At 34.6% G+C, this 24,531-nt stretch overlaps 1 protein-coding gene across 1 annotated transcript in view; it reads right to left on the reverse strand.

Annotated features, from left to right (window-relative positions):
- The window catches only part of PPFIA2 (PTPRF interacting protein alpha 2), a 333,651-nt gene that overhangs the window by 46,917 nt on the left and 262,203 nt on the right, over window positions 1–24,531 (reverse strand). Inside the window, exon 19 of the mRNA XM_060025306.1 lies at window positions 15,957–16,050. Coding sequence (XP_059881289.1) covers window positions 15,957–16,050 — 94 coding nt within the window. The remainder of the gene's footprint in view (window positions 1–15,956; window positions 16,051–24,531) is intronic.

Genomic DNA, 24,531 nt, shown 5'->3' on the forward strand with positions numbered 1-24,531 from the left:
TGACATTTAACCTCCTAAGCTTTCTTTTAGCAACTGTACTAAGGGAATGATTTTGAGGTCTTAAAATGTTTAAATTCCAGGAGCATGTGCAAGACAAGAAATTGAATTTTCCAATTAAGGTAATTATATCCGTTTCTTAAAGTCCATAAATATTGATGCATTATGAATCTATTATTTTTCAATATTTCATTCAAAAAGGGATGGGTGAATGAAGTTCATTATTTCAATTTCCTCATGAAACTTAAAATCATTAGGCCAATAATTCATGATAACATGAAAATAATGCTTTAAAAATCCAATGTCAGAATATCGATTGTTTTTAAAAAGTAAGATCTTACAACTTGCATTTGGCCAGCATAGTTGAATAGTATTCTAATCACAGCTTACCTTGCATTTGCAAGAACACTTCCTAGAATTTAATATCATAAATTATCCTTACTTAAGTAAACATTGCATTGTTAAATAATTAGTAATAGTAACTATAACTTAAAATTAGAGTAGGAAAAATATAACAAATATAAACCATATTAATGAACAAAGCACATGACCTTTATTGGTATATAAAGTATCCATATTGCCAATTAGTGACACTCTCCACAATTCCTGAATAATTGCATCTTATTGGAGCCATTTTACTTGTCCCTTCAAAATGTTTTGCTTTAAATGTAAAAGCAAAACCTCTCTCGATCTAAAGTGTTTTGTAGCTCACCATGTTACCAATGCAGACATTTACACGAAGGTAATATTTTATAATATTATGCATAATTTGTTTTACTTTGAAGCCCAGTTGGTTTTAGAAATAAATAACAAATTCTAAGTTTAGTTCAAAAAGCAGGATTTGAAATTTGAAACAATAATCTTAGTAATATACCTTTTCAAAGCTTTAAAAATTAACTAGTAGTATAGGAAACAAAAGAAGACACAAAACCAAAGGGTTCAGCCAAAACCAAGGATTAGTTTGGAATCTAAGTGTAAAAGTTCTTCTGGGGAAGATCCAGCATTTAACCTTCTTCATGTAAGTGTAGTTCTAATAATCAACAAATAAACTTATCTCTTGAATATAATGCTGGTGGAAAACCGCAAAGCACTAGGAAAACCATACAGGTAGTCTCAGCCTTGCAGCACAGTCAAAAGTACTCAAGTGGCCTGCAGCTATTACTTAAGCCTCACTGAATGTCACACTAACTCCTAGAGAGTGACTTGAGAAACAGGGGAAATGTCATCTGGATTGCCTTTTGATATATGTGTAATAGAACCGAAGAAATTGAAGTGCCTGAAAGGACAACATGATTAATCTGAATGTGAACAACATTTCTCTGAACCAATGATTCCTTTTATGGTAAGGAAATGAATACACTTCACAACTTTCATTTTAGGTCAGAGGCAGTGCAGCTTGTGTTACAACTGAAAAGAGAAATACTAAAGATAAAAGAAAAAGAGGATGGTGCTGAAAATAAACATGTTCAGCAGCCATTGTGATTCAACTTACCCTGACGTGCTTTTCATGAGATGAAGAAGGACGGATGGAAAAGAAAAGCACACAAATGTTAATGGATACATTTCAATCCAAAGAAAGCCATGGAATAAAACAAGAGCATCATTTCAGATGTGTGGAAGCTCAGATACGAGAAAGACATGGTATTTTTTTTTTCACCATGACACACATACTCACTGCGTCCAAAAGCATAATCAGGCTGAGGGCAGTTCTAATAGTTGACCAGTAAGTCTGTCTCTTGAAAATGAGCCACTCTGAAACATGCATGACCACATTTTCCCAGCCTCTAGTAAACCCCTGGAGGAAGTCAGGCAGCTTGTTAAAGAATGTTTTTTGCCTCAGGCTACTGTTTACAAATAGAAGCAGTAACTTACTAAGTGGTGCTCAGATTCTCATACAGATTTATAAGCTTACTGTTAGAGCTTAAGAAAAATACAGCAGACTTTTGGAAAGGCAGCAACTTGAAGAAAGCACTGGTTTGAGGGTCCGAGTGTCTGGATTCCAGTTCACATACATGGTTTGGTCAAAATCACTAGTAGGTTCTGATGTTCAATCTCCTGAACTTAATTTGAGGCAAGAAGAAATTTGTACATTCCAGATCCATAATTTTATAATTCTAACAAGTGCTGTAACAATAATAATTATGTGCCAGTAATCAGATCATGAGAAAGTATAAAAAAATTCTATCACTCTTCTTCCCCTGCCACATGGAATTCTGCCTCCTCTATTTGAACTGCCAAAATAAATGTTGAGCTGTGCTAACTGGGTGTCTTTCAGTAGAAGCATTTATTTATCTGGACAGATGTTCATAAATGTTGCTCTGAGGGAGAAAATGAACTAGATTGGTTCACCAATGCTACGAAAAATCCTCACAAAAACGTAGATTTAAATGTAGTGGTTGAAGTAGCCCACTTGTTCCCTGGATAGAATAGAGTCACTGGGAAAATATGGAATTTAAATAATCCAACAAAAGGCCATGAGAATATTATTTAAAATTTTCTGTACAAGCATAATAGATTAATTCTTAGAAAAATAAAACTTACTATAGCTCATAAAATAGAGTCAATATAACAAAATATGAAGCAGAGATTCCTATCTAAGAAATGAGGCAAGTTAGAGAGCTCCCTTTTTTATTGCACAATCATTATAAAGAAAAGCTGGACGTGCGATGCCACACCCTGCACATGCCTCCTCCAAACACATTCATTCAGAGAAACTGTGTATTCTTTCATTAAATGTGCATTTTAGAGAAATGCATGTTCTTTGACCTTAGCTGCGGAACAGCTGTGGCAAGCTCTTTAAATTTTCACATAAACGAAAACATAATTGTCCATACAGATTGGCATCACAATGGCCTAAGAAATTTAAGGCATATTTCTTACATCATATATGCAACATAAAGAAAATTAAGACCCAAAAGAGATACATTCCAGGCGGTTAAAGTGGTTTTCCTGTCAACATACCTGTGAACACTTTGATGAGTTCTGAGAAAAGGGCAATTTCTGTGCTCTTCATGAAAATTGCCAAAGTATTTGGGGCCAGTTATTACCATGGACAAAATAATCTTCCTCAGTCTACTAGCTACCTAGGAATTGCTCTCCAATAAAACAAGTTGAACAAATCTGCACACAGTGGAATATTAATATTTCTCACATATTTATCATTTTTAAAATAGGAAACTTGTACCTATAGAAATACCCTGAATATAAAACATAAGAGAAATGATGAAAATAAACAGGAAACACAAATATAAAGGCATCACTCAAGAAGTATTGCTTAAAGTTCTAATATATGTATCGATGTATATAAGTTATCTGACTTTTCATAGTTTTCATGAACTTTCTTCTCCTCTATAGTCAATTAGTTTAAGAGCAATACTGAGCAGCTATTTCACTTTAGTATTTTAGCTCACGACCCTCAAAAAAATATGTTCTGCAAAGAATCGTAAATGACTGTAAGAGAGTTTGTGATAATATATTATAAATTCATATCAGAGGTAATATATATTTGCATAATTTTTTTGGTCTGGATAAAGTGATTTTTCTTCTTATAAAAATTGATATTCTTTTCTACATGCAGTTATTTACAGGAACATATAACCTCTTATTCTTTTTCTTTCTACTCCAGATTGTCAAGGTTATGAGACTAGCAAGAGAGATTCTGGTCAAGAATTAACATTTTTCAGTTAAAGACCACTGTAAGTAATAGGCAAATAACAATTTTTCATTGACCTAGAAAACAGGTTTTAAGGTACTCACTAATGAATAAGATCAATCCAGTTACTGGCACAATATTTTCCTTGGGAACATCAGCATACATCCAGACACAAACAAGAAGACATTATCAACTAACGTATATCTTATATTCCAAAACCGGATTCTTAAATGTTTAAGTTTCCTCACTTGAATCTTCTAGATCTCTTACTGAATGAATGGGCCTTCGGTTTATAAACTAGCTAACTTTGAATGTACAACTCCATATTAGAAATAATTTACTAAATGAACTCCATATGTGGAATATAGTTGCCTCTTGCTTCTTAAGGTTCAAGTTGGTGACTCAGAAATTTTAAAAATCAATTATTAACACCAGATTGGGAAGTGAACAGGTAGTAACTGAAGTGGAAAAGTGGAATGAAGAAAGGATTTCTTTCAATAGGTAAAACTTGATAATGTTTAAATGCTGATGGCCACAACACCGAAGAGAGCAGAATTTGAATGTATAAGTACAAGTGGGAAACTGGCACAACGTGACAGACAAAATGGGAAAGGATGCTCTTAAGTAAGAAGAGATTAACCTAGTTTCTGTAATAAAGCAGGATGGGGGCAAGTGTTAGTGTGGATTTGGCAGCAAATAATTCAGAGGCCTCAGATTGGTCTCTTCTTTTCTCTCCCTCTGAAGTAGAATGTGAACGCATCTGCAGGAGATGTGGGTTTGAGGACAGTGGAGGTCTCCAACAGAAGTTGCAGAGAGTAGAAAGAAGATCGGTGAGAGAAAAGTACTGGGATTACCTGGCAGTGTTGAATTCCCAAATGAAGCTGGTCCAAATTTCCCTGCATTAATTTTCTCCTGCAGCACAGAGGTGCCCTAATGTAGCCATGGAGAAAGAATATTCATTGGTGGCTGTAGTTACGATGTGGATGTCACCAAATGAAAGAGGAGTGATGGGCTTTAGGAATTTTTGAGTGTGGTGAAATTATGGACATAGAATTTAAGCTAAATAGGGAGAGAGAAGAGGACCAAATGGGGCTGATGCACTGGGAAAGGATAGAAGTTTTTAAAAAGACGATAGTAGAAGCTGATAAAGGGAGCTGAAGGGAGGAGATAGGAAGGAGTGATATGCTTGAATTAGTAATTTTCGAACAGGAATGATTTGGGGATGATGACAAGATTCAGAATACAGCATGAGAGGTGTCTGACTTGGAGTAGAGAATGACATTGGAAGTAATGAAGCTGTGAACTTAAAGGTTAAGTTGTGAATGGTTGTTCTATGTGGATACAAGAGCACCCGGGGTGATGGCAGAAATTGCTTTACATATAAAGACAGATGATGGGATACAGATAAAAATAAAGAGCGAAGCACATTTCTAGTGATTCTTACAAATGAAAGAAAATGGTTCAGAAGTTTTAAGTATGGTTCATCATCATACTTCTTCAGAAATAATTTTTCTTTAAAGTTAATATTGATTCAAAATAGCTAAAATATTTGAGACTCTTTAAAAGAGGTTAAAAAATCTTTATTCTTCCAAGAATTTTTGTTATTCACTTGCCTAGCAATCATACCACAGTCAAGCCCCAAATTAAAATATTAAGTATATAAAATCTGAAATAAAGACATTTAATTGTATGTTCGTATATATATATATATATATATATATATGCATAAAATATAACATATATACACATACATATTTTTGAATGAAAAGTCTTGTTATAGAACTATGTTTTATAAAATCCTAGCAATAGGACGTAATCAGTGGCCTTCTTAGAAATGTGGAAACAAGGTAGAGAAGCTTGCTTCCTGAAAGGCTAATTTTAAATAACTATGGAAAAAAAGCACATCTTCAAAGTCCTTATAAAAATTACCATACAGAGCTAATATAAGAGCCTAAATTTGTGGAAATATAGAGAATACTCTCCCAATTAAGATGTCAGTCAGCATTATATTTAAATTTACCTTAATTAGTCACTTTTTTTCTTTTAATAAAGGAATTTAATTATCCTTGCTATTAGGCACTAACTTTGAACGTTTTACTGGGATGAATAACATTAGATTGAGTCAAGCACACATTTAAATTTCTTACATAGCTTATTTATTAGTGATCATTACTATTTTTTTAACATCTTCATTGGAGTATAATTGCTTTACAATGTTGTGTTAGTTTCTGCTGTATAACAAAGTGAATCAGCTATATGCATACATATATTCCCATATCCCCTCTCTCTTGCGTCTCCCTCCCACCCTCCCTATCCCACCCCTCTAGGTGGTCACAAAGCACGGAGCTGATCTCCCTGTGCTGTGCGGCTGCTTCCCACTAGCTATCTATTTTACATTTGGTAGTGCATATATGTCAATGTTACTCTCTCACTTCGTCCCAGCTTATCCTTCCCCCTCCCCATGTCCTCAAGTCCATTCTTTATGTCTGCTGCTTTATTCCTGCCCTGCCCCTAGGTTCATCAGAACCATTTTTATTTTCTTTTAGATTCCATATATATGTGTTAGCATACGGTATTTGTTTTTCTCTTTCTGACTTACTTCACTCTGTATGACAGACTCTAGGTCCATCCACCTCACTACAAATAACTCAATTTCCTTTCTTTTTATGGCTGAGTAATATTCCATTGTATATATGTGCCACATCTTCTTTATCCATTCATCTGTCGATGGACACTTAGGTTGCTTCCATGTCCTGGCTATTATAAATAGAGCTGCAGTGAACACTGTAGTACATGACTCTTTTTGAATTATGGTTTTCTCGGGTTATATGTCCAGCATTACTATTCTTATATCAAACTTTGGGATAATATGTGTGGCTAATTATATCAGAAAAAAATCAACTTTATAAAGCAACTACACCACTTTGAAATTACCTCCATTTCTCATTCTTAAAAAAAGGTGTTTAATTTGAATATATTTGTTGCTCATTTTGAAGGATGGGATGGGGTCAAATAAGAAACTAAATATTCTCTATGAAAAAAATTATGTTACTCTTTTCAGAGTATAAAGAGATAGATTTTTTTTGACTCCTCATGGAGACTATTTAAAATTAGATAGGGTACTCAAGGTCCAGCTGAAAGACTGGACTACATACTCTTTAAATTGTGGCCTTATCCTGAATCCTAAATAATTCAGAGAAAACAGGGCTCAGGAAACCTGCACTTTTATATATCACAGTGCTTGGAAAGCTATGCTTCTTCATGTGTGGAGGAAATAGCAGTTTCTACCTCAAAATCTTTGTGAAAACTTAAAGAGAAAATACATGTAAAATGTGTAGAACAGTGCCTAGCATACTGCAACTACTCAGTGTGATTATTAAATATTTATTACATATAAAGTAGATCATTATTACCATTACTACACAAAGGATGAGGATGAAGATGGAACAGGATATATGCACACAAGGAGACAGAAGAAGTTATAAACAAGAAATAGATATTAAGTATCCTAAGAACATAACATGTAAGATGGGAAGTAGAGACAGATAAAGCTGGTGAGATAAACAGGAACCAGATAATATAGGGATTTAGGGGCTATATAAAAGCATTTGGAATTTATCCTAGGGATGCTAGGAAATGATTGAGGGATTTTAGGCAAGTTCAGAAATATGATTTAGATAGATCTCTTTAGCTGAAGTGTGAAGAATGGATTAGAAGAAGGCAAGGCTGGAAGTATAGACATTGTTTTAGTATGATGGCCTGAGAAAGAAAAGAAGAAAATCAACATGCTTGAGAGATTTTAAAGACCTAGTATCTGGATTAATAGTATAGGGAGGTGACAGTGATCATGTACGCAGGTGCCTAGAGGAAGGGTAAGAACAAAGCAGAACGAGGGGTAAAGGCAAAGCCCAGATTTCTGGTTTGGTCATCTGGGTGAAAGTCACTGCCCTAGTTCCTGTACCATATTCTTAGTTTTTCGTCTTCTTTTTCCACCCAGCTTCTAGTCCTGTGTTCATTTATTCTGAACATATGTTTTGAGTACCTACACTATGCCAAGCATTGCAAATGTTTAAAAAAAGTGGAGATTCTCTGCATCTAGTTCTTTGAATTGTGTAGAGAATCACAGAATCCCAAGACAGGTGCAATTTAAAGAGCATGTAATCCAATCTCTCAGCTGAAATTTGAATCCCTCATTTAATAATTTTGCCACATCCATATGCTTGGCAGGTCTATGTTGGACATAATCATGAGGAACAACTCTCTTTCTAAGCGGTCAATTCTTCTCAGATCTGTGATTGTTAACAATTCTTAGACGCAGCTCAAATTTATTTGTAACAATCTCTCACTTTTGGCCCAAGATCCTATCATGCAGTCGAAAGAATACACCTGATTGCTCTTTTTCTTAGCAGCATCTGGATCCTTGTTGTCTACACTCCACATGTTCCTAATTATTTCTAACACTGCTTGAAGACATGGTTTGGTGTCATCTTGTTATGCTGGTCAAGTTCCTCTGAATATGTGTCTGAATACATCTACTTCAAGCCTATTTCCCAGAAATAACCGAATATCCAGCTATGATCTGGTCAGTGCATAGAGTTTTGGCCTTATCAGTTGCTTTTTGGATATTGGAAATCAATATCTTTATCAGGCATTGCTAATTTGTCTTTTTTTGGTAGAAACATTTTTCTTAGGAGCTGCAGTTAAATGATATATATCCCCCTATACACAAGTAATCAATATGTATGGTCATGAAGTTGGATGCAGATTTATGTAAATGACCCTATTAAACTTCATCTTGTTAGATTTGCATCTCTCTTTAAAGGTCTTCCTTAAACAAAATTATTTATCTAAAACTTAACTATGTCCTTTAGTTTCATGCTTTCACAAATCTCATATTCGTATTTAAATCAAATATGAAAAGGCTGAGTCCACCACCTTCTGTTTCACTTAGTCATCATCAATTCACTTATTCAGCCCCTGTGATTACAACGGTTCCACCAGTTATATTTCCATGTTGTTAGTCTCATTTTAATCTTATGTTCATTTAGAAAGTAATTGAAATACCTTGCTAAACTCAATATGTGGTATTTCAGCAGCATTTTTCCTCATCTACATGTCTGGAAAATGTTTGAAAAGTTTAAGGACACAGCTTATTCTTAAGGAACTCCATTTACTCCTGGTGATCAATAATCCCCTTTCTTATTGTTCAAAAATAACCTAATAGATGTTTCACATTTATTTTGGGAACTAACAGTGAGGTGACCAGTCTTTAGCTCAGAGAACATCCGTTAAATAAGAACATTAGGTGGCTTTAGGCTTATGACACTTTTCTCATTCTATCCAAAGACCAGAGACTTAGAGAAGGGATCATGGCCACTGAAATTCTTAAGTGCAATAATTTATTTTCATGACTGTGTCTCTATAAGCTCTTTGAAGAGTGGAACTGTATAATTCAAATATCAGTAGTTTCTAACACAGTTCTTGGGACATAATAGGCACTAAGTGAATGAGTGAAAAGTTATCATTTGCATGTTCCATTAATCCAGGATTTACTTCAATCAAGACAAACAATATGGATTTTAGTTTTTAGAAAAGGAGGTCATTCTTCTGGTACATGTAACTATCTTGAGTTTTCACTTACTATTATTAATTCTTATTTTATTCTTTTCATTTTCATGGACAGCAAATATGGAGACTATACAGGGCTTCTGGTTCTACATACTCTGTAATCTATTAACATTGCACTGTAGGTTCATAAGAGCAGTCCTATTTCCTCCATGTTTTCTTCCTTCCTCCATATGTATGTGTATATATATATGTGTATATATATATATATATATATACATATATATATATATATAAAGAGCACATTGGTTTTCCTCAGATTCATTTTTCCTAACAAATTTCAATGGATTTTGGCCTTTAGCCTTTGGCTATTAGTATTTTTTAGGTTCAAGAAATTCTTAGAATTGTCCATGGCTGGAGCTTGGCAGGGCTATCCATGATCAGATGGCAATGATAGCTCTAGCTCCTCAGCAGAGCGGACAAACTTCTGGAATTCCAAGTAGGAAACTGACACCTTTTCCCAGATAAATATCGAGAACATTGGGTTTAGGTTCTGAAATATTCTACTTTTATTAGAGCTTTTTGAGTTGGTTGCCCAAGAGTGTTCCCCTGTAACCATGTCTGTGCTAAATGAACTCTTGACTATAACTAATTGATCCAAGTACAAATATCTCTTCTACATTAGGCCAATCAGATTCTTTCACCTAAGAACTTAAAAATGTGAAATAGAAAAGATGAGTTCTTGACAACACTCTAGAGAAGTATTTCATAATCTGTCATAGTTGAAATTTTAGAGTTGTCCTGGCACTGTTGCTTCTGCAATCTCTGAGATACTCTAATATCCTACCAGTGAATTCCCCTTTTTGTTTTATTCAGCCAAATTTAGTGCCTATAACATTCTTACAAAATATATTTTTGTGGGGGAAGCAAAGACATTTACCTTCCATATATATGACCTTACTTACATGGGCAAATGTATTCAAAGCTTCTAACAAATGTCTTACAAATTAACCTCTGGAATATGACTCATTTATAAGTTTAACTTGGCACATAGGCACTTAATAAATATTTATTGAATGAAAGAATGTTGTGGAGTTTCTGTGATACCTTTAATTATGAATCTTTTCAGTGACATTTATTTTGCTTAGAGATATGCAAACTCTGAAACTTACAAATGCCAAAGGTTAAAAGTGCCAAGTCTCAAAACACATTGATGTCTATGCACTGAAGAAGACCCTTAGGATTGCAATGGAAATGAATTAACTAAATCTATAGAGCTTCACTTTTATGTCTTTGAAGTTCTAACATAAAGATTCATCGGTAGTGATTAACTGTGCCTGTTATGCTCCAAGGATAAAACTACTTCTCTGGAGGATGCTGCCGATAGCTGAGTTGGAATGTTAATTTCATTTTAGTGATGTTGAAAAATTGATTTCAAATACGAACTCCATATTCACTTAGCAGTGATATCCATTCAGGAGAACATAGCAAATCTAACATATAATAATATATTACCTATATTATAACTAAAGATTGAAAATGATATATTAGTATATTAATATTCATATGGTATCTTTCAATTTAGTCTCAAGATACAGAAGATTTCAACATGCATATATGTTTTAATAAAAAATTACACAGTGTTAAAATGCAGGAGAAAAACATTAGCAGATAAAAAATGACACAGATATTTCAGGATTTGTATTTCTGGAGCTAAGTAACCATTCACTGGGTATTCTGTCGATTTTAATACATTCACTGCCTATCAAGGACTGTCGTGAGAGTTAGACGGGTGTATTACTACTGAAACAGACAACTTCATCTTTAATCTCATAAGTCTCTAAAAATAAGCTTCTTAGAATCAAAGTTAAGTCTAGAAATAAAAATCTTTTAAGTCAATACATGTAACACAGACTAGTCTAACAAATCTTTAGATTGAAAGTATGAAATAGAAAAATGAAACATAAAAATCATTTGAATATAAACATACTTATGACATTTTTGAACCTCAAAGATAAAGGGAGAACTCAAACTTTCAGGAGAGAGAGAGAGAGAAAGAAAGGAAAAAGAAATCCTATGTTATACATAAAAGAATGACAATCAATTGACATTAGACATAACTGGAAGCCAGAAGAGCACTATGTTTAAAGTTTTGAGGAAAAATTATTTTAAACCAATACTTTTACAATTTTCAATTAATTTTGTTTTGTTTTTGTTTTTTTGTACGCAGGCCTCTCACTGTTGTGGCCTCTCCCGTTGCGGAGCACAGGCTCCGGACGCGCTGGCCCAGGGGCCATGGCTCACGGGCCCAGCCACTCCGTGGCATGTGGGATCTTCCAGGACCGGGGCACGAACACGTGTCCCCTGCATCGGCAGGCGGACTCTCAACCACTGCGCCACCAGGGAAGCCCTCAATTAATTTTATGTATAAAATATATTTACAGATCTTAAGAAGTTTGTCATAAACCTTATCAACACATTTCCAGAGATGGTGATATGGGAAATTGGCAGCTAAATATGTTCCAGGAGAAAAAATAAGGTAAGAAATCTGAAGAGATATTAATACAAATATATTGATACTTCTAACACTCTTTTTTAGGCAAAGATGCTAATGACATAAAATTTCATTTTCTTCCTTGTGAGTTCATAGTTATTGATTCTAGAGTAACATATTTATGGAACCATAATATTGTAGATGCTATTTTTAAGGAGAGATGGGGCTTATACTCTCACATCTTGGAAACCTATGACTACCCAGCTCTTTCAGTGTCAGGTAACTTTTATCTAACTTGGGGGTTCAGTTTTAGGAACCTCCCTTTTTCCCATATACCTAAATCATGTTCTATCAGCTGTGTCAGTAATAAAGCTGACATTTTGATCTCTTATTGTCTGACTCCTTTGTCTATTACCAAATAAATTCTAAACTTTGGCAAAGAACAGAGTTTCTATTTACTGGGTATTAAAATACCCACACCTAGATTCTAAGTGAAGTTCGGGGAGTTAGGGAGTTAAAGAACATTCATAAATTGAGGTTCTTGGTGGGCCAGACCATGTACATTTTTGACCTTGAAGTAGCTTCTATTATGCTGTGCAGTTATTTTTTGGAGTTGTGTGGTTGATTTTCATTGGCCATCCTGAGCAAGTAGCTTTAGGTCTTAGTGTAAAACATTTGTTGGAGAGCTAAGAAAGGGAAATAAGTTCTTGAAGATCAGGATGATAAGTGTGAAAGAGAAGAAGTGAAGTTCTCAGGTCTAGTCTTAGAAATGAGGAAGATATTCAGTTTGTGTTAAATCAGAAAAGATGCTTGCCATCCAATGAAATCAAACAAGGGATGATGGAAAAGATCTCAGAGAGTAGTGACACATTGAGAAAACTGTGGAGCATCATAAATTTAATACGGAGACACATATTGCAAATAATAAGTGACTCAATTCTTAAAGATTAGGAGAACTATACAACAAGACTGCAGAAAAACTGGTCCAATTTTAAAGGGGAAGGCTAGACAAATTAATATGAAGTACTTGAAGGATTACAAGATGAGTTTCAGTTTGATGCAATTATTGTAGGTATTGACTGTACTCTATATAAGCCTGGTGAAGAAATTTATGGAATTAAAGCTTTAAAGTAAAGTACAACAAAGATAAGATGTAGTAAAAATGAACCAGGTAGAACAACAATAGATTGACTTTAGACCCGAAGATTAGATGTTGTTCTGATGGAAGAATAGCACCTGAGTGATAATACACAACTCAGGAAGATAATACTCAAGAATTTTTAGAACAGTAGGTGCTTTAACAGATCCAGTATTGTTGATTTCCTATTTATCATTATAGGACAGTAGCTAGAAATATAAGAAAAACAAATTTCTGCACCAGAAAGCAAAGTAGAAGTAGAACAAAGTAGGAACACAGACCAAGTAAAATGCTTTCATCTACACGTGTTTAATTTGCTGGATGGTAAATGCACCTCAAATTAGACCTTTGTTTGGGACTGCTAACAATGTAATTTCTGAACTTTGCAAGAATTTGGAATGTCTTGAATGCTGCTTTCTGAAAGTATGTCCCCCATATGGTTTTTAAAAATGTGTCATAAGTAACTTATTTAAAGATTTCTTCCAATTAAATTTAAATTCACAGATTGTCAACTGTAGATACCTGATATCCTAGTAAAGTTAAAAAGAAGACTTTTTTCCAGCTCTGCTATTCCCAGAGGTAGACTAATGAATCTCTGATATGAACTTTGGTACAGTGATCATAGGTCTAAGTGCTATGTCCTGGACACATCATTTGGCTTGGTCATTAGATAAAATGTAGAAAAACAACTGTTAAGAAACTATAGTCATTGCAACCATGCATGTACAGTCTATAGTGTTCAACATTTTGAAATAGTTTCCTCCATTTTTTTGTGTATTTTTTCAAAAAAAGTACTTGAATTTTTTTCTATCTTGAAAGTAGACAAGTACACATGAAATTTGAGCACAGAAAAGAGTATGATTCCTTGAAGCACACTTAAAGAGGATATGGTGTCTTTTAAAAAAAGAATATTGGAATTGTTTAAATAAAATTGTAAATGCTTTAGAAAATTTGAGAACGTGATCAATATTTAATCATAATTAATAATATATTTGATAAAAGTAAATTTTGAAACTATGTCATTTAAAAATAATTTACCTTTGCTTATCTTGTAAAACCCATTACATGAAAGCACTTCACTCTTTGGTAACCCAGAAACCCAGGCATGGTGCCATGGAAGTCCTGAATAAGTGTTAGCACTTCCTTATATGTCTTACAAATACAGGTTGCATATTTGTGCTCAAAGGGCTTTGCTATGAGATGATCAACAATAAGAGAGATATTTCTGTCCTTTCATTGATTAACAATGCTAGCCTTGTTAGATCCATTTTAACCCAAATATTATTATTCTGTAGGAAATAGTTGTGCTAAGGAATGTTAACCTTTGTTGTATTATAGTTTGTTTTTAATATTCTTCTTAATATTCAAGACTAGTATTCTATTTATTACATTTAAAAATTATATTTTGCCAAAACATATTGCAAAATGAAACAATAAAGTCAAGCATAGTAAGATCTCAAATCAAGTCCAGAACTAAAATCACTTTCTGACTATGAGAATACTTAGGATTCAAGAAATAATTCCATAAAATTAATATCAAATCAATCCAACAGTCTGTAAACTTAACAATTGCTAAACTTTAATTCTAAATTTATGATATTGTCAAGTCATTGTATAACTGGAATTTTTTAACTTTAGTAGCTGTTAAAATGGACACTTAACTTGGTCCATAAACAACAAATGAACTATGTGAGGCACTGCCTTATATGCAATATGAAAACTGGCCAGATTGCCATTATTTGTAAATATTTCATTGTGGGAAAAATGAGAATTAACTTTTAAGGGAAATAAACCATGTCCATTAGTCAGGCTAGGTTTTGATTATTCTTATTCATTTAGATTTAAAGCAATCTTAAATAAATACATTCAAAATCTTTAGACATCAAATGAATTTTAGAGTCAATCAAAGGAGAAAATTTTTTTCTCAGTAAATAACCATAAAATGTAACATTTATTGATAGGAACAGATTGTGATAATATTTAAATACACTTTTGAGTAATCAGTAATGAAAGAGGAAATATTTATTAGTGTGGAATGTGACTGAGCACTTAATTGTCTTCAAGAAATAATGCTCCCACGGTCACTTCTTTTTTCTGAACAGTATTTCTACTAAATTTAGGTATATAACTAATTTTAGTAAGTAGAAAATTAATGACGCAATTAGACTAGTGGACTTTTCTACAACTTGTAACTACGTATTTCTTCATTATTAGCAAACATCTGCAAAGCAAGTGAGAAGGCAAAATATGAAATAAATTAATTAGCCTGACTAGTATAACCACATGCACATTAGCATGACTAATATAACCACGTTACAATAATGGTGCCTAAAGCAATGAACATTCTTTCATAGGAAAGAAGGTTAATATGAAAACTATAAACATAATGTAATATTTGAGAGGGAAGAAAAGAAGTAACCAACCAAATGATTCTGGAATATAGAGAAATTCTTTGGATTTTAAAGAACATGGTCTAAAGGTCCTATTTCATCAGTGAAAATGTTACTAAGCTTTTAAAAAATTTGTTATATATGGACCCACTTGCTTTCTAACAGCTGCTGAGACTCCAAAATTGCCAGTTTTGCAAGTCATTTAAAGGTTCCATATTATACATGAATGAAAAAAATACACTATCAGTTTCCTGACAGATGCAAAACAATCTGCTGTGAGTCTAAAATAAGTTTATGTTCAGTCAGTCAGAGAAACATTCTCCTTTTAAATACTCCATTTTAAGAGGAGGGCCTTTAATTGTTGTGAGAGGAACACAAAGTTGGATACTCTCTCATTTTATCATACCAATTCAGTAGAATTTAACATCAAATGGAATATTACATTATTTGTAAGGCTACATTTAAATATTTTAAATATATTTGAGTTTTGAAATAAATGATCTCTAGAAAAAAACTTTACTTCTACTATGGGCCAAAGATTTTTATTTTAATAGTTAGCCCATTATAACCATGAAACTGGTGCACCAAATAGTTTTAGGGAAGACCAGGACACTACTGGCCTCTGTCTATTGCTTTGTTTCCAATTACTCTCTTTTCAATTCCCCACAAACAATGACACAAAGTAAGTAAAAGTTAGAAAAAAAAAATCTCCAAACCTACTTTTTCTTCAGTCTTCTATCCTTCTCAGCTTGAGTTCCAAGTTTGCCTAACCCCAGGGACTCCTGAGCTGCAGCTTCAGTCTCCATAAAGCCTCCTGTGAAGAAGTAACTATTCATATTAGGTTGGATATATCGTGTCAATTCTGAAATTAAATTTTTAAAAGTTTATTTGAGCAATTGTTTAGTATTACATTTTTTTTTTTTTGGCCTGCCTTTGTATTTCTAACACAATATGCATTCAATGGCATGGGTACATACATAAACATACGCTGAGACGATGAAAAAAATAAAAGGTACCTCCTGGTAGACCATTCAATTGCACCTAGTAGCAACATAATACATGTAGCCTGTACGCTGACAAACACCTGAATATATAGTTTGAAAGCTATGAGGTCTACTTTTCCTTACGAAAAATGAAAAAACTGTGCAGTGTGTGAGGTTTTTTTCGATGTTTGAAACGTGTGAAATTTTTCATATATAATGAAATAAATGATAGCCCAATGAGCAGAAACTCAGGTGTATGTCTTCAATTCCAAGTTGAGAGAATGGAGAAACATTTGCTGAGTTACCAAAACTTTCTGTATCTTGTTCTGGAACCCTCTTCTGCTCACCTGGATGACTCCTATATCCTTCAGTACCAACGTAACTTCCAGAACTTCCTATGTTCTAGCAGGCTTTGTTTTGTTTTGTAATTTCTATAATAATACCTGAAAAAATTCGAAATCTTTCTTCAAAAGATCCTGGTAAGACTTGTTTTTACCTAGCGGGTCACAAATTATTTGATGTAGTGTCAGTTTTATTGGCTTTGGAATATATCCAATATATATATATATATAACCTTGGAATAAGAGAAGGAAGAAAGGAAAGTATGTTGGGCATCAAACAATTTTACAAAGCAATTATTTAGTATCTTTAAACATATCATTGTTCATAAATTATCTGTTGTAATTGAAAAATGAGAACTTAATCCTGGGTTCTGTTTTCTCTTTGCTATTTACTATGTGAAAAACATGAAGTCAAGGTAAATGAAAAATGCTCATTATTTTTAAGTCATTTTAATTGGAAGAGATTTAAATTTCCATTTAAGCTCAAGATTAAGTAGAAAGATTTAAGCTAATACTAATTCTTAAGAGTCTACACAAACATTCACCAATATATCAGTAAATAAGTACTATTAAGGATAATTTTGTTGTAATTATTTTTCATAATTCATTTAACAAATAATTTAAATACTCAGTATTATTAATTCTGGATCATTGATATAAATAAGTTAATCTCATAGCCTACTAACTCTGTTACTGAACTGGATAATTATAAGAAAGTCCTCTTTAATTGAAAACACATTGATTGCTGTCTAGATCTTATTCAGGGATTCAGAGTTTGAGGACTGAAATTTATTCAATTATGCACGTATGCAATTAATACTTAAAGAACTTTTTATTGTGAATGATTTTCGTTGTTGGTATCATTAGGAAAGTCATCCACTAGTTGACTAAAGTACTCTTGGGAAACTTGTTTTTGCTGTACGCGGGCCTCTCACTGTTGTGGCCTCTCCCGTCGCGGAGCACAGGCTCCGGACTCACAGGCTCAGCGGCCATGGCTCACGGGCCCAGCCGCTCCGCGGCATGTGGTATCCTCCCGGACCAGGGCACGAACCCGTGTCCCCTGCATCGGCAGGCGGACTCTCAACCACTGCGCCACCAGGGAAGCCCAGGAAACATTTTTAAATGTGGGAATTTCCATTATGCACAGTGAGTGAATATTTTCATTTTATTTCTCTCATTGGTATACTTGCCCTACTGTATGCCCATAAATTACTATTCACAATCTGCAATCAACAATAAAATTGTTCTCTTGAAACATAAATGGAAATGAATAATGATTCACTTAAAAGTTTAAAATTCTTAAAAAAAAAAAAAGTTAAAAATTCTTGATCAGTCCAGATGGGGACACAGAGATTGATGAGTAGACCCATTCTATAAACAATGAGACATTTTCAACCACTACACGTTTGAATGAACCAGGCTTTTTGCCCTTCTGAGCAAAGAACATATAAATTATGATTTAAATTTTTTTCAAGAACACAACATTTTAATTAGAGAAAAGAACAGTTTTTTTAAAAAATTAACACTCTGGAGGAGAAACAAAGAGAGCTCTAGAGGAATTTTGTGAGTCAAAACTAGACCCAGAAAAAGTAGATATTAGACTTTTCTTCTCATAAATAAAATTATAAAAATAAAAAGCATGAGGAGCTTGGAAATACTCTGAGCACTTCAAAATCTAATATCCTTTGAAGAGAATTTAATAAAGAATTGTCGACACATCCTGTTTGAAAATGCCAATAGAAAATGACACTTAAGGCCAAAGTAGGCAAAATTATTTTTAAGCAGCATATGTAGAACCGTACCCTTAAGCAGGAGCAAAAGTCTAATTATGTGCATTTTTTAAGCCCAAATAAAACATTTCTAGATGAGAAAAACATTCTTTCATAGAACTGATCCATCTGCCCCATAAATCCCAGGTTCGTCTTTCCAACCACCTGACCAGCTAACTGGTAGGATGACCTCAGTCAAACCAGCTTATGAACTCTTTTACTCTGTGGATGATTATCTAAATCTGGTGAGAGTCTGCTTCAATTTTTCCTAGGCATCAGTGGGATCCCATGGCTGTGTGGACTTTAGGAATATCTACTCATCTAGACCAATGTATTCATTAATCACATATTGCATTGAGTACTTGAAATGTGGCTGGTCCAAATTAAGTGCTCTGAGTATAAAATATGCAAAAGATTTTGAAAAATTAGTACCAAAAAAAAGGAAAATAAGATATCTAATTAATAATTTTATATTGATTACATGTTGAAATAATATTTTTTTCTATATTGGTTTAAATAAAATACATTATTAAAATTAATCGCCCGTCTCTTTTTACTTATCTTAATATGGCTACTAGAAAATTAAAAATTACATATGTAACTTATATTTGCGGCTTGCATTATATTCCTGTTCAGCAGTGCTATATAGTAGTGGTTCTATACTGGACACAGTAGCAGTTTCCAGAGGGAATGTAAATATTTGCATATGTTGATGGAGGAAGAGGACCACATTTTTAGATGTCACAATGACTGCAAAGTGCAACCGATATATATTAGGTAGGAGACAAGAAATCTAAACTTCCTTCAATGAGTAGAAAATTCTTTAGTTTGCCCATCTTGAAATGGCAAGAGAGTCCCCATTTCTCTTGAAATGGCAAGAGAAACACTGGCTGGTGGACGCTAAGGGTTACTTATTCTCCAGGAGACCCCTTAGGAATATGGAGAGAGCATCATTAACTCCATCCGTCTCATGGCATAAAGTGCTCAGGCATAGAAGGCTCGAGTCCCATGAGCCAGTGTACATTCAGATAATAAATTGCTTATCACCTTGTCAGTGGCCCCCTAGTGCTTGCATATGCAAAAGCCCAAGCCAAACTTCATGTCCTCAGTGAAGTTCTCTGGGCACTCTATCACTCAGGCACACTCTCTTTTGTGAGGTTGTCAAGGACTTGGAAGTGTTTGAGACAGAATAACTTTTAGGGTGTGAGGGGCCTAGTCAAATATTTTTCCAACCCCTTTCTATACAGACATTTTGAGTAACCCAAAATTAGTGGGATGACAATCTAGTGTGGTCCAATCTCATATGATACCATTCTAACAGCAGGAGTGAGTGATTCGATTGTTAGACCATCCTTCTGAACCAGGGTCAGGCCACTGGTCCAGAACAACCCCATAGGCAAGTCTCTGGGCTTCCTAAGGCATCTGGTCAACCCCAGATACGAGGTAGGGAGTTAGGGAGAAACAGGGACACAGGTGCACATGGTTTGGTTGGATTAGGCACCCTGCCCAGATGGCACTGCCTTCCTGGCTAGTTACAGGGTCTGAAAGGTAAAAAAAAAATTTGAATTCTTCTAGAGACTCGACCTACACAGGTCCAGGTCTTGGGTGAGGGTGTTCTGCCCGGATGGCATTGCCAGCCCCAACCTCTCCCAGGCACCAGAAGGAAGGTTTTAGAGAATTTCAAGAGAGGTGCTACAGACTGTGAGGTTACCTAAGACCCAGGCTGAGGAATTTGAGGAAGGACCTTCATATGCCCAGATCTTTGGATGGTACTCGTTGGAGATATCTGTTCGTTTGGATTGTGAAGGCAAATATCTCTATGATGCCTGGGCCTCAGACTCCAATCAGAATAATATATTTCATGTTGACCCTTGAGGTACAAGTCTGTAGGAATTTCTGGCCAAAACCCACATTGCAAAAGCTCTGTATCTCCATTTTTCCCGCAGAGTTCCCTGTTATCGTATTAAAAAGGGAACTCTAATTCCAGGGAGATTAAGACTATAATCTGCTGCTGATCAGTAGTTTCATCTTTCTTCTACTTGACCTCACTTCAGTATTAATCCATACCACTCATTTTGATTTTAAATGCACTTGAATTTATAAGTGATTACTTAACTGTTTCATGACTCTTAGTCTGTTAGTTCTCTGGAGGATGCACCTAGGCACTGTGCCTGGCTCATAAATGGTATGTAATAAATGCATTCACAATTGAAGCTAAAAAATGCTTTCTTCAAAAGAAGACCCTTTCACTATGCAGAGCATGACTCATCTCTAATTGATACTTTGGGAAATTATATTGTATTTTCTAGTTCCATAACATCTAGGAACAATCTGAATTTCGGGGTAAAGGCCAGCATAGGCACCCAAATTTTACATGTAGAAAGGTGCTTGCTAACTAATGCTGGTGCAATGTTGATGTTGTTTCTGTCAGTGAGAAATTATTTTCTTCATTATGCTGATTATAACAAATCAAAGAATTCAGACCATTATTACATAATCTGACAGATGACAATAAAGGAAAGAAAACTGCAATTTATCAGGCAAAAAAGTCTCTTTGAAATATATTGCTTCTCATATACACTTAAAGGAAATTTGCAAGAGTAGTTTTTATTTTTTTTACTCAACAATATATGCATTTTATACATCTGTAATCAGAGATACTACCTGTATAATTTACATACATTTTTCTGCTTTTACCATTTTTCCATAGCTTTGCTATATTTTGATCAATTCCCTATTCTTGAAAATCTCTGTCTTTGATTTCTGTTTCCTTCTTGTAATGCCTCTTTTCTTTATGCTTACCATTCACTGTTGACATCTGCTAGGGTAGTCACGTGTGATCTGTTCTTTTTTCTTTACAGTCATTATTATTAGGACTCTCTGAAGGCCTGGGAGGGCTGGTGTTTCCTAGGCAGTAAATGTGTTAAAATCATATGGAACAGATGACTCCCCCAGAAGTAGCAAATGTTTTTAACATCACTACCTCTTCACTCTCTATTACCGTTTCCCTAAGCTGGTAAATTGCCTCTAAAGCATGGTACTTGATTGCTCTGACTCCTAACTCTCACTTCTGCTTGGATACTTGACCCTGGAACCTAGATCATTTCCTGTGTTGTGTCTGCTTCAATTTGCTGTCTCCTAATCTCTGCATTTCCAATCTCTCCACAGCTTGGTAACTTGACCCTCAATTTTCATCATTTCTTTTGCTTGATATTAATAATTTGGTTTCACACTCTGGACCCCAGACTGTACCCACTTCCCAACTAACCATAAAAAGAGCCAGGTTCCCTTCCATCATGTTTCCCTTGGAAATTGTCCTTTCATGTGGCTTCAGTACCCTTTTTTTCAGAGATAGGTCCTACTTGAAACTCAAGCTTTAACCTTTTCAATTCTGAAGGAAAACAGCACTTAGATGTTCCTAGTAGAATCAAACATATCCAGGGAGAGAAAAACTAATAATCGGAACTCTTTACTGACATTATGTCTATATGTTTTATAAGAAAATTTATAATATATTCTGTGATCTTTTTTATTATTGCCTTGAATTATTCTTTACTTTTTATGCATTTGTGTGTAATATCCTCAAGAAGTTATAAACTTTCTGAAAAAAATAATCATGTCTTTAATTTCATTAAGTTCCCAAACATGCTCCACAGGACTAGGAGCTCAGTGAGGTAATTTTTGATGGAAACAGTCCCACGAATATATTGTCTGGAGCACTAGACCAGGAAGTGACATCTGGGAACCACTGCTAATTCTCCTACCAAGCAGCTGCTTTGCCATGATGATTGTTAAAATCATCTCAGTTTCTGTATAATATAGAATGTGGCTCACTACATGATCTTTAGATATCTTCTAATTCTGAAAGTCTGTAATTTTAAAAATAATATGCATTTTCATAGTAAATAACTCATGGTATATATTTTGTAGAAGGAAGAGTTGCTGGGTCTAAGGCTTAAATGTTAGAGCTTCATAGATTCAGGATTACTGGGGTTGAAATAGATCTTAAAAACCATCCAGTCCAACTGCTTTCTAATTCTTGGACCCCTTCCACAACAGCTCTTACTCGTATTTACCTAGCTTCTGCTTGACCATCTCCAGTGACAAATAAGTCATTTTTTGACAAGCTAGCTTGTTTGTATACAATTATGACTCACCAGTGTTCTCTTTCTTACACTGAGATGAGGTTAATCGTTCTACAACTTTAACACTTTGGCTACAGTTTTGTACCCTCACTCAACAACAAAAAGACCAAAGATTCCGCCACATAACAGCTTTTCAGATATTCTTAAACAGCCATCCAGACAGGTCAGCAAGGAGAATAAACATACCCCTGTACTTAGCTACTCCTCACATAATTTCAACCCTCATCAGCTTAATCCTCTCCTCCAACCTTTTTCCGAGGTTATGATATGCCTCCGAAAGTGTAGTAAACAGAAATGGATACTATTCCTTGGCTCTTGTTTTACAATAGCAGAACAGAATGGAAAAGTCTTCTTTTATCTCAATGCTGTACATCTATTAACGTGGACTAAATTTACTGACTTATATATTGACTTTAGAGTTACCTGAAAATTCTAAATTTTTCTTGTAAAAAATGCTCCTGAGAGTTATACTTTTAAAGTGGGATATTTTTGGACCTTCCAAATCTCAGTTTTTTGAGGTAGTCTTTAAGGAAGAACACTGATTTTTTTTTTTTTTTCATTTGTGATTTCTTTCCCTATCAGTGATCCAAAAATCAGATTACTGGGCTGTCGAAATATTCATGTCCAAGTGATTGGGGGATGTGAGGATCAAGAACAGGGTGAATCCTAATCTTGCCACTAGAAACCTGGATCCAAGGTGGCATCACTCCACTTATCATCACTATAAAGGAGGCCTATGCAACCAGTTATAAATCTCACCAAAGTTTTCCATCACCCAGGCCCCATTCTGACATCTTGTCTACAGGGCTGTCATGAGTTACAGCTCACCCAAATGCCTTTCCTGTTCTGTTACCAAGTAACTTTGTCAAAGAAACAAACACGCTTCATCTGATATGCCTATTTTAAACACAATTTAATTTGCTTTGTTTCAAAACAGGTTGATGCCTTCAGATAAAATTAAAAGTCAAGCCAGTCAAGATTCCAATTACTGATGCCTAATCATGGATCTCGAGGTTCAGAACTCCTGTTCATGGTTGTCCTGACAGGACAGACAATGTAGCAGGTAAAAGTTTTCTGGGCCAGAAACATATTCAAGTTTTTGATTTGTTTTAAGTGAATGGTTGTCCATGTTTATGTACTATCTGTCTCACTAAATTGAGTGTTCTTTGATGCCAATGCCATGCTTTAACCATTTTCCTAAAGTCCATGGTTGGTACTCTATACTTCACATTGGCTCAACATATGCTATTCACTCAAAGTAGGAATAAATAAATGACTTTGGATTATCAGCATTCCCCCCGTCTCACCCCTCAAGATATCAACTCTCTTGGGCTTCGGTGTCCTCTTGTTAGTGCCTCTTTTCTGGATGAAGTTTTGCTTTTCAAGTAAGCAGATAGAGGCAAAAATGTGAGTTTTGGAATAGGTCCACTTATTTGTATATCTTGTTCACATAAGGTACACCTTCAGTTTATTCATTTTCTTTAAACTTTAAAATTACTAAACAAAAATAATAAAAATAAGAATTTTATAATTCCCCTTTTGGTCTGGGCAGTTTTTCCAATAATCAGTTTATTTTGGTTGGTGGCTTTTTTGACATTGTTCTTACATGTCTATGCCATTCACTTATATCTATTATTTGTTAGATAACAGCTTTTGTACCAAAATTTTTTAGAATCTGTTTTTAGGAAGAGGTCACCTATTTCAGATCTGCTACTTAAGTTTACATTATCATAAATATAGCTGTGAGTTTGTTACCATCCTCAAATTGCTTTGATACTATCTAGCCTTTCCTTCCATATTGGTTAAAACTGAACTTGTTTCTAGAATTTTATGTGTGGAAGTCAGGATATGGAAAGTTGTGAAGTGACTGACAGATGAGGAAGTAAAAATAGTAGTTGTGGACAACTCACTTAAGCTTGGATTATAAGGGCAGGGAAAAGATAAGTCAATATTTTGGGAAGATGGCAGGATTAATGATGACCTTTAAAATATAGATTAGACATGAGCATGTTTAAAGATTAATGGAGGGCTTCCCTGGTGGCGCAGTGGTTGAGAGT

This window comes from Delphinus delphis, chromosome 11, assembly GCF_949987515.2.
Source record: "Delphinus delphis chromosome 11, mDelDel1.2, whole genome shotgun sequence".
In the NCBI taxonomy this organism is placed as follows: domain Eukaryota; kingdom Metazoa; phylum Chordata; class Mammalia; order Artiodactyla; family Delphinidae; genus Delphinus; species Delphinus delphis.